The 12,409-nt window shown below is 40.4% G+C and overlaps 1 protein-coding gene across 5 annotated transcripts in view; it reads right to left on the reverse strand.

The window, feature by feature from the left end:
- Window positions 1-12,409, reverse strand: part of KNDC1 (kinase non-catalytic C-lobe domain containing 1) — a 137,584-nt gene that overhangs the window by 118,359 nt on the left and 6,816 nt on the right. For all 5 annotated transcript variants that reach the window (XM_038411317.2, XM_043518885.1, XM_043518886.1 and 2 more), the window contains exon 3: window positions 3,162-3,220. In XM_038411317.2, coding sequence (XP_038267245.1) covers window positions 3,162-3,220 — 59 coding nt within the window. The remainder of the gene's footprint in view (window positions 1-3,161; window positions 3,221-12,409) is intronic.

The raw sequence follows: 12,409 nt of genomic DNA on the forward strand, positions 1-12,409 counted from the left end.
ACCCTGAATCCCCCCCCCCCACATACTTCCTACCCCGGCCATTACACTGTGACCTCATACTGTATTGGGGATTTTATTCTCAAGACTTCACTATAGTTAAAAAAAAGTGTGGTAGGGTAAAAAAATATAACTACTACACTTTGTTTCCATCTCTTAAAAAGGAAGAGATCACAGAGTTATCATCAATACTTGTGCTAAATGTTAAACTTGCTATAGGCAAAAAAAAAAAAATCAAGAAGTGCTGAATGCACATGCAGATTTGGATTAAACAGATCAGTTAGTTGGAACATAGGTGAAATGAACAGCTGTGCTATTAAAAAATTATAAACCATGTTCACACATGGCAGACATCTAAGTCTTGCATCTAAATGCAAGATCACATAGAAATGTGGGGCTGTGCTTCAGTGACCCACTGTCCCAGACTGAAGCGTAGTTTTGTGATATGGACCAACAGCCATTTGACACTCGGTTGAAACTAGCAACACTTAACCTAAGGCAAACTCCTACTGTACCGAGTTGGTGATGGAAACAAATCTATTGAAGAACTCTCAGTAACACTCAACTATTTCTGTTGTGCCTTTCTTATCGGTCAAAATTCACTGATCACCATGCTAGCAAACTGATACAAGGGAAGAGGAGGTGGGAGGGGGAAGTGGGGGGGACGGGAGGGGAAAGAGGGAGCTGGGAAAATGTACAGTTGGTAAAACTTTTGATTTAGATAAGAGAAATGTGTCTCAATATTAGTTCATATAGAATCTAAACTGTCTTTGTTACTGTGCTGAATAAACCTGCATTTTTTTTAAATATAAAAGCAGGCAAATACTGAAAGACAGCAAAAGACCAGATCAGGAATATAAACAATACTTGTAAGTAATAAGTGCCTTAAAATTGGTTTATTTCTCAGCCTCTTTTATAATAGTGTGCACTTGATACTTTGTTTTCTAGAAATGCCACTGTCCACTGGAAGCAGAGCAGTGTCCTTGTAAAACAGGTTTGACATTTTGGGGGTAGGTCTTCAGACCTGGAGTACCTGTTAAATATCCATAATTTATTTATTGATGTCAGATATAGCCAAAACAATTAAAAAGTCAACATTTGGATAACTTAAATACAGATCCCTCTCCTAATCCAAGTACACTGCAGAAAATGAGGTTCTCTCAAATACCATTGCACTGCAGTGATGACCCTTGTAAGAGAGCATCTATAGTATACAGCTGTATATACATGAGGTACATATACAGAGTGAAAGTGTTCAGTTTCACTAAAAGCATCATGATTTAGAATGTACTGTACAGAGAACTGAGCATCAGTTTGTCTCTCTGCAGGCTCAGGATGATAAGAGCTCTGCTTAAGTTTTTAACTTTGTAACAAAGAAAGAAGTCTTGTATATTTAACTGTTCTCTCTCTTTCTTTCTCCCTCTCCCTCCCTCCAGTGGGTTTAATATAACAGAAATATCTAATCACTGCCATAACAGAAGAGTTAAACAACAATAAAACTAGACATTATGGGATTTTTAGTAGACATGGATAAACTGGTCCGAAAAAAAAATGGCTTGCTCCTCATCTAAAACTTTAAAACAAACTAAGATTTGAGGACTTTTAGGACAAGTACTCCTCCTCCAATGCTCAAATCCCAAAAAGTTGCCTCCAACATTTGATTTTCAGAACTTAGAAACTCTCCCAATACCTCTAGCTGCGATGAGTCTCACATCTCAAGGGTTCAGAGACTTCCTAGAGTTGGCAGCAGGGAAGCAGCAATGCATTCTAGAGAACTGCTGGGTCAGAAAAGCTCAAAATCTTTGACTTCCAAACTACTGATCAGCCAGAGGCTTACACATGGCACACGAGACCAAGCTCACCATAAGTAAAGGCCTTTGGACTCAGAGAGAAGACAGGCTTGCACAGGAAAAAAGACCTCAACGAGCTGGAATGAGAATGCAAGACTCGAGTAAGATTTGATCAGATGTAGGAGGCCTATCTGGGCATAAGGAGTAGAGAAAATATTTATCCCTCCTGACCTGAAGGAGCTGCATGGACATCAATCTAAAAGAGAAAACTAAAAGTTTCAGTGCTTCTTGGGAAGAAATAGCCACCAACTATATCTTTCTTTCCCAAAACAAGTCAGAATAAAAAGAACATCCAGTGTGCAAAAACCTGGAAGTACAGACTGTCAAGCCATTTGAGCTCTGATTGCCTATGTAATTGTAATGATGGCCAAGTGTTCATGGTGGTGGGTAGAGATGAAGAGGAACTCATGTTCCTAAAGCTTCCAGAACTGTATTATACCACAGTCTATAATTTTTCTATTTCTTTTTCATCCTCATATTTATAGAGCTTAATTGGCAGACACATTTAAAAAAAAACCCAACAAAACACATTTGCTGAACAAGAGATAATTATAAACCTAATTATATAAAAGATAGGCAAGCATCAAAATAAAGTTATTTGTATTAGATTATGTGGAAACAAAATAGATTTCCTTGTATCTTTGACTGACAACAAAACACGCTGCCCATTAAACCAATTTAGGTATTATCTAAAATACAAGCCAAAAAACATTAAATAGTATATCCAGGAATTTCAATAGAAAGTAACAAAAATAAACTCTCTTGTAATACTGCAATGGGATGGCTAATTTGGGAGACTAATGAATTAGTGTAAACAATTTACCACTAATTTAATTTAACAATGTAGAGCATTTGTGGATTGCAAGGCAACAGACATCCATTTGTTTCTTCATTAAGCCAAAGATAAAATTGTTGATTGCCCTGCCATGAATTATTTTATTGAAGATGTTATATTTAGTCATAAAAATTCATGGCTAGTCTCTGAACAACCAAACGTAACCAATGAAGGATATAAAACAATTCAGACCAGCTGTGGTTTAAGGCAGACCAATATACTGTTCTTGCAAAAAAGGATTTTCATATTTTCAGTTAGTGAAGAATTGTTTAATATAGAAAATTATAAACATACCATTTTACTTTCCTAGAAATTTCTATTTAATACACATATACATAGTCATAGTTTTGCATTCCCAAAACAGTATACCCATTCATGAGCATTAAATACAAACATTAAAACTGCATGCTAAAGAAAAACTATAAGCATTCAGTATTGTAAAAATACCAACAAGATCTATATCTTTATCTGTTACTTGCCTCAAATGTGTTACCAGTGATATCAAATTCTGGTGGGACAAAGGCACCTTCTGGATCATCTATAAAAAAAGGAATGCCAGATTAAGAAATTGACAATGATGTATGCATATACACATCTTGACAGTTTGATGTCACAAAATGAAAAATCTACAAAATTGACAAGCCTGTTGGTTCTCACACCTCCAAGCTACAAATACAACTCTGTACAGAGCTGATGGTTCCAGTGCTGTACGGGAATTATTAATTCTAACCAAAGGAACCTTTAATGATTACATATGGAAGTATGCCTTTCTGTACCTTATTTCTAACCATCCTGAAGAAGCAAACTATCACTCTCCCCACTAAGGAACAAAAAGATTAAATTCAGAGAAAGAGACAACCACCATTTGAGACACCAAACTACCAACTTAATATTTTTAATCCCCTTCCTTCTGGGAACCTGAAAGTTCTCAGACCGCAGCTGCAGCTGGGGTTGGGAACTGAGGCCAGTGCTGCAGCTGGGGCCAGGAACAGAGCCGGAGGACAAGGCTGGGGTTGGGAGCTGGGAATGGGGCAGAAGTGGAGCAGGGAGCAGACTCAGGAGCTGGGGCCAGGGCCAGGAACCGAGGCCAGAAGCTATGATTGGGGGCAATGATGGAGTGTGGTTGGGGTGGGGTGGGGCGGGGCTGGGTGGCACTCCCTCCCCACCCCAATGGGGGCTGACCTGGGCCCTGCCACATTCCCCCAAAGATTCCTCCATACCCCACTAGAGGGGGGCACCTCACAGTTTGGAGACCACTGCCTTATAATGAAAGGCTCAAAGAGCGCAATCTCTTTAGCTTAATGAAGGAGAAAGATAAGAGATAACTTGACGACACTAAGTACCTGCATGGGAAACAAATATTTAATAATGCTCCTTCAGTCTAGCAGAGAAAGGTATAACACAAACCTATGGCTGAAAGCTGAAGTTAGACAAATTCAAACGGACAATAAGGTGCAAATTTTTGACAGCGAGGATACAACTATTAGAACAATTTGCCAAGGGTTGTAGTGGGGTTTCTCCAACACCAACAATTTTAAAATCAAGATTGGATATTTTTCTAAAAGATGTGCTCTAGGAATTATTTTGAGGAAGTTCCATGGCTCGTGTTATACAGGAGGTCAGTCTACATGATCACAATGGTCCCTTCTGGCCTTGGAATCTCTGAATCAAAACTCCAAGCCAGTAACCAAAGGAGGGAGATTTCCCAAGGCCAGCTAATAAAAGCGTATAGGAGTTTGCCTTCTGTCTGTTACTTTTTAGAAGTTACAGAACAAGCACATGTAGATAAGTCTTCCCAGCCATCACCTCTAACTAACATCTTCTGATATGAGGAAGAACCAAATCTCCATCTCAAAGTACGCAACCCAGTTGATTGCTGACCTCCTCACACCACAAATACGACTGATGCCTTTGTGGGCCTCTCCAACCAGCAGGCCGACATAGCTGCTCACTTCACTTTCCAAGCCAAATCCATACGGAAAGACCAGGAGAGAAGCTCTTCATTAGAGGAGTTGGGTCTGGACCACAGCTTGTAAATAGATTATTTCAGCAATGATGCTGCATTAATGCCTATTTGGCAACTTAGTCATTGGGGGTATAACTATGGTAGTGTTTTGGTGGTGTTGCCCCATTTGCCTGAGGGATTTGGCTCCAAAGGCTGGGTTATTTCCCTCAGAAGGGGAGAATTGTTAATTTTTAGACTTACAAAATGCTCTTAGAGTTGACCATCTGTATAACAAATTTAATACCCCAGACTCAATGTCAAATGAAGGCTTCAAAATCAGACAGATGTTAAAAGCTACAAATCCTCACCCCAAAGATTTTTCTCCAACCCATCCTTTCAGGCAAACGTCTGGGTGAACAGGAGTCCAACATGTCAAGCTGAAGTTCTATCAGAGCAGGGGAAAACAAATTCCAGAGCCTAAGAATTTTAAGAGCTCTTCCTGCCTCCAGTTGTTTAGATCTAGGTGATAACTTGGGCACCTCAGCTGATCTAAGCTGCTGGGGAACACAGCAACCATCACCTTTAATTGCACCAAAAAATTAATATGCATCTAGTAGCTGTTCTGTATTCATCAGTGAAGATCATGAAGGAAAGCTACCTTATTGAGGTCAGAACATGTTGGGATAAAGTGAGACAGGCTAAAAGTCAAGCAGAGTTGGACCTTGCAAAGGGAATTAAAACCAATAGTAAAACAGGTTCTATAGCCATATAAAGAAGAAGAAAACAAAGAAAGAAGAAGTAGGACCGCTAAACACTGAGGATGGAGTGGAGGTCAAGGATAATCTAGGCATGGCTCAATATCTAAACAAATACTTTGCCTCAGTCTTTAATAAGGCTAAAGAGGATCTTAGGGATAATGGTAGCATGACAAATGGGAATGAGGATATGGAGGTAGACCTTACCATATCTGAGGTAGAAGCGAAACTCAAACAGCTTAATGGGACTAAATCAGGGGACCCAGATAATCTTCATCCAAGAATATTAAAGGAATTGGCACATGAGATTGCAAACCCATTAGCAAGAATTTTTAATGAATCTGTAAACTCAGGGGTTGTACCATATGATTGGAGAATTGCTAACATAGTTCCTATTTTTAAGAAAGGGAAAAAAAAAAGTGATCCGGGTAACTACAGGCCTGTTAGTTTGACATTTGTAGTATGCAAGGTCTTGGAAAAATTTTTGAAGTACATTGAGGTCAATGGTAAACGGGACAAAATACAACATGGTTTTACAAAAGGTAGATCGTGGTCATAGGACCTAAGCACATCAGCCACGCTATCAAAGGCTCGTTCACCTGCACATCTACCAACGTGATATATGCCATCATGCGCCAGCAATGCAACTCTGCCATCTACATTGGCCAAACCAGACAGTCTTTACGCAAAAGAATAAAGGGACACAAATCAGATGTCAAGAATTATAAACTTCAAAAACCAGTCGGAGAACACTTCAGTCTCCCTGGTCACTCGATTACAGACCTAAAAGCAGCAATACTACAACAACAACAACTTCAAAAACAGACTCCAATGAGAAACTGCTGAATTGGAATTAATTTGCAAACTGGACACAATTAACTTAGGCTTGAATAAAGACTGGGAGTGGATGGGTCATTACACAAAGAAAAACTATTTCCTCACACTAATTTTTTTTGCCCCTACTGTTACTCACACCTTCTTGTCAACTGTTGGAAATGGGCCATCCTGATTATCACTACAAAAGGTGGGGAGGAGGTTGTTTTTTTGTTTTTCCCCCCTCCTGCTGATAAGAGCTCACCTTAACTGATCACTCTTGTTAGAGTGGGTATGGCAATACCCATTTTTCCATGTTCTGTGTGTGTATTTTATACATCTTCCTACTGTATTTTCCACTGCATGCATCTGATGAAGTGGGTTTTAGCTTATGCTCAAATAAATTTGTTAGTCTCTAAAGTGCCACAAGGACTCCTCATTCTTTCTGCTGCTACAGACTAACATGGCTACTACTCTGAAACCTATTGCAAGAAATGGCAGCTAAGAAAACTGCACTAGAGAATGAGGAAGAAGGAACCTAGTGCCAAGCTGTAGAAGCCTCAGAGATCAGTTCCATGCCATACCTATTCTCTTTAGGCTTTTTATTATGTCTTTTAAACTTAATTTATTTTTAAAAACAGAATAACTACATCTGTCTCTTTGCTTCCAAATTGCATTAAATGAGCCTTCTTTTTGTGTATGCTAGCCATAATTTTGGTCCAGCTGTTGAAATGAAACTATATCAGGTTAAAAATCATACTTTTAAATCAAATGTTCTTACTTGAGATGTCATAAAACATGACATTAAGCTGAAAATATATTTTAAAATGTATTAATTATTTGTTTGTATTTCTCAGCTTGAACAGCTTCAAAATAGATTTGACAGATTTGTGTTTGTTTTTAAGTCTAATACATTTTCAGAGTCCCATGTACTAATCCTGTGCTGCCATATTTGGTTTAACACTGCAGGGAAAATTGGTTTTGTGTTAAAAGAATTGTTTCTATTATAACTTCAATAAAGAAACACTTCTCTTCAGTTTTGTAAAAGTTAGATTTTGTAACAATGAAATCTTGGATCAAATTTGACCTGATGTTTCTTAAAGAAACATACAGGAGCCTTACTAAAGGAGAATGTGTCTCATGGACAGAAGTTCTTTGTACTGCCAAAAATTAAGATCTTGGGGAAAGAAAGGAAGTGCTTACAAGAGGTAAAAAAAAAAAAAATCTAAACTCAGTTCCTGGTTGTCAGACATCAGTTAACTTTGGCCATTTGCAAATACTCAGTGTGAGTTTTTAGTGAAGCAATTATGTGCATGAACACAATTCATATTATTGGAAAGTCTTGATTAGGATGTTTCATAATTCAATTCTAGTTAAAGAAACATTGCCTGTGTCTAGAGTACTCTAAGAAGTTGGTATGCAGAGGCATATTTTAATGATTTTCCCTACTCTTCTCTGTCCTTCTCCCACTTTATCCCTATTTTTTTTTGTCCTACTACAACTCAGTCAAAATCAAACACTTTTATTACTATCTTGTCATTTCTGGAACTTTGTCACAGTCATATTTAATTTGCTAGAAGAGATGTCTCTTCCTTTTAAATAAGAGGAAATGACTTGTAAGCAATTCAGGTTGTTACCGTGTGCCTTTCCTTTCCTTCTAAAGGAATGATACTGTGGGCTCCATGCAGCAGGAAGCAAGAATAAAAAATTGAATTGCACCATGTGCCAGTTGCTGCAGATTGCCCACTGCCCCTTGGAGAGCTTCATAATTTGAAAGAGTATAAACTATAGGATTACCAAATCTAAAATAATACTCCTCTGTGATCCTCAAATGCTCTGAGACTGGTGGGGGAGGAGAAGGAGAAAGGAAGAGAGTAACAGAAGGAATGGAAGCTAGTTCCTGCAGAAAGTCACAGTATTTTGTAAAAAGAAAAGGAGTACTTGTGGCACCTTAGAGACTAACAAATTTATTAGAGCATAAGCTTTCGTGAGCTACAGCTCACTTCATCGGATGCATTTTACATTGCATTTAAAATGCATCCGATGAAGTGAGCTGTAGCTCACGAAAGCTTATGCTCTAATAAATTTGTTAGTCTCTAAGGTGCCACAAGTACTCCTTTTCTTTTTGCGAATACAGACTAACACGGCTGCTACTCTGAAACCTGACAGTATTTTGTAAACTAGTTAAAAGGATTCTGTGACCAAAGGTAACATCATCCTGTGCAGCCAGTGCTACCTGGTGATGATGAATAAATATATGTGAACCAGACCACTTAGCAACTTTAGAGCAACGAGAGCCAATGCTTCAGCCCTCTACCCAAAATCTAAGATGACAAATTTAGTATCTGCTTCTGTAATAGAGGAGTTTTGTGGGTCTGTTGCTCACGACAAAAGCAATTTTCCCTCACTTGGTATTGACACCCCCTCATCAATTATGGGAGCGGACAACATCCACCCTGATTGAATTGGCCCCATCAACAGTGGTTCTCCACTTGTAAAGTAACTCTCTTCATGTGTCAGTATATTTATACTTGCATCTGTAATTTTCACTCCATTCATCTGAAGAAGTGGGCTTTTTTTACCCATGAAAGCTTATGCCCAAATAAATCTGTTCATCTTTAAGGTGCCATCAGACTCCTCATTGTTTTTATGGATACAGACCAACACGGCTACCCCTCTGATACTTGTTGTTTAAGTGCTTCATACAGGGATCCTACTGAATCCCAGGCCATGTTTTGGTAGAGTAATAGCCCTTGTAGGAATAAAGCCTTCAATTACGAAAAATGCATTCTTCATGGATGTAAAATTTATATCCAACAAGCTATGCCGCTGTCTCTTTCATATTAGAGTAGTCTATTTGGAGATGCACTAGAAGGCCATCCAAAAGTTGCAGCTCATGTAGGCTGCTTGTTTCACAGTGTTTCTCACAGGACATGAATGACATCAGCACTTATAGATCCATAGATACTAAGTCAGAAGGGACCATTATGATCATCTAGTCCGACCTCCTGCACAATGCAGGCCACAGAATCTCACCCACCCATTCCTGCGAAAAATCTCTCACCTATGTCTGAGCTATTTAAGTCCTCAAATCATGGTTTAAAGACTTCAAGATGCAGAGAATCCTCCAGCAAGTGACCCGTGCCCCATGCTACAGAGGAAGGCGAAAAACCTCCAGGGCCTCTTCCAATCTGCCCTGGAGGAAAATCCCTTCCCGCCCCCAAATATGGCGATCAGCTAAACCCTGAGCATATGGGCAAGATTCACCAGCCAGATACCCAGGAAAGAATTTTCTGTAGTAACTCAGATCCCACCCCATCTAACATCCCATTACAGGCCATTGGGCCTATTTACCATGAATATTTAAAGATCAATTAATTAACAAAATCATGTTATCCCATCAGACCATCTCCTCCATAAATTTATCGAGTCTAATCTTAAAGTCACATAGGTCTTTTGCCCCCACTGATTCCCTTGGAAGGCTATTCCAAAAACTTTACTCCTCTGATAGTTAGAAACCTTCATCTAATTTCAAGTCTAAACTTCCCAATGACCAGTTTATATCCATTTGTTCTTGTGTCCACATTGGTACTGAGCTTAAATAATTCCTCTCCCTCTCCTGTATTTATCCCTCTGATATATTTATAGAGAGCAATCATATCTTCCCCTCAACCTTCTTTTAGTTAGGCTAAACAAGCCAAGCTCCTTGAGTCTCTTTTCATAAGACAGGTTTTCCATTCCTCAGATCATCCTAGTAGCCCTTCTCTGTACCTGTTCCAGTTTGAATTCATCCTTCTTAAACATGGGAAACCAGAACTGCACACAGTATTCCAGGTGAGGTCTCACCAATGCCTTGTATAATGGTACTAGAACCTCCTTATCTCTACTGGAAATACCTCGCCTGATGCATCCCAAGACCGCATTAGGTTTTTTCACAGTCGTATCACATTGGCGGCTCAGTCATCCTATGAACAACCAATACTCCAAGGTCCTTCTCCTCCTCTGTTACTTCTAATTGATGTATCTCCAACTTATAACTAAAATTCTTGTTATTAATCCCTAAATGCATAACCTTACACTTCTCACTATTAAATTTCATCCTATTACTACAACTCCAGTTTACAAGGTCATCCAAATCTTCATAGAATCATAGAATATCAGGGTTGGAAGGGACCCCAGAAGGTCATCTAGTCCAACCCCCTGCTCAAAGCAGGACCAAGTCCCAGTTAAATCATCCTAGCCAGGGCTTTGTCAAGCCTGACCTTAAAAACCTCTAAGGAAGGAGATTCTACCACCTCCCTAGGTAACGCATTCCAGTGTTTCACCACCCTCTTAGTGAAAAAGTTTTTCCTAATATCCAATCTAAACCTCCCCCATTGCAACTTGAGACCATTACTCCTCGTTCTGTCATCTGCTACCATTGAGAACAGTCTAGAGCCATCCTCTTTGAAACCCCCTTTCAGGTAGTTGAAAGCAGCTATCAAATCCCCCCTCATTCTTCTCTTCTGCAGACTAAACAATCCCAGCTCCCTCAGCCTCTCCTCATAAGTCATGTGCTCTAGACCCCTAATCATTTTTGTTGCCCTTCGCTGTACTCTTTCCAATTTATCCACATCCTTCCTGTAGTGTGGGGCCCAAAACTGGACACAGTACTCCAGATGAGGCCTCACCAGTGTCGAATAGAGGGGAACGATCACGTCCCTCGATCTGCTCGCTATGCCCCTACTTATACATCCCAAAATGCCATTGGCCTTCTTGGCAACAAGGGCACACTGCTGACTCATATCCAGCTTCTCGTCCACTGTCACCCCTAGGTCCTTTTCCGCAGAACTGCTGCCGAGCCATTCGGTCCCTAGTCTGTAGCGGTGCATTGGATTCTTCCATCCTAAGTGCAGGACCCTGCACTTATCCTTATTGAACCTCATTAGATTTCTTTTGGCCCAATCTTCCAATTTGTCTAGGTCCTTCTGTATCCTATCCCTCCCCTCCAGCGTATCTACCACTCCTCCCAGTTTAGTATCATCCGCAAATTTGCTGAGAGTGCAATCCACACCATCCTCCAGATCATTTATGAAGATATTGAACAAAACGGGCCCCAGGACCGACCCCTGGGGCACTCCACTTGACACCGGCTGCCAACTAGACATGGAGCCATTGATCACTACCCGTTGAGCCCGACAATCTAGCCAGCTTTCTACCCACCTTATAGTGCATTCATCCAGCCCATACTTCCTTAACTTGCTGACAAGAATGCTGTGGGAGACCGTGTCAAAAGCTTTGCTAAAGTCAAGAAACAATACATCCACTGCTTTCCCTTCATCCACAGAACCAGTAATCTCATCATAAAAGGCAATTAGATTAGTCAGGCATGACCTTCCCTTGGTGAATCCATGCTGACTGTTCCTGATCACTTTCCTCTCCTCTAAGTGCTTCAGGATTGATTCTTTGAGGACCTGCTCCATGATTTTTCCAGGGACTGAGGTGAGGCTGACCGGCCTGTAGTTCCCAGGATCCTCCTTCTTCCCTTTTTTAAAGATGGGCACTACATTAGCCTTTTTCCAGTCATCCGGGACTTCCCCCGTTCGCCACGAGTTTTCAAAGATAATGGCCAAGGGCTCTGCAATCACAGCCGCCAATTCCCTCAGCACTCTCGGATGCAATTCGTCCGGCCCCATGGACTTGTGCACGTCCAGCTTTTCTAAATAGTCCCTAACCACCTCTATCTCTACAGAGGGCTGGCCATCTCTTCCCCATTTTGTGATGCCCAGCACAGCAGTCTGGGAGCTGACCTTGTTAGTGAAAACAGAGGCAAAAAAAGCATTGAGTACATTAGCTTTTTCCACATCCTCTGTCACTAGCTTGCCTCCCTCATTCAGTAAGGGGCCCACACTTTCCTTGGCTTTCTTCTTGTTGCCAACATACCTGAAGAAACCCTTCTTGTTACTCTTGACATCTCTTGCTAGCTGCAGCTCCAGGTGCGATTTGGCCCTCCTGATATCTTTCCTACATGCCCGAGCAATATTTTTATACTCTTCCCTGGTCATATGTCCAACCTTCCACTTCTTGTAAGCTTCTTTTTTATGTTTAAGATCCGCTAAGATTTCACCATTAAGCCAAGCTGGTCGCCTGCCATATTTACTATTCTTTCGACTCATCGGGATGGTTTGTCCCTGTAACCTCAACAGGGATTCCTTGAAATACAGCCAGCTCTCCT

Source organism: Dermochelys coriacea, chromosome 7 (assembly GCF_009764565.3).
Source record: "Dermochelys coriacea isolate rDerCor1 chromosome 7, rDerCor1.pri.v4, whole genome shotgun sequence".
NCBI lineage: Eukaryota > Metazoa > Chordata > Testudines > Dermochelyidae > Dermochelys > Dermochelys coriacea.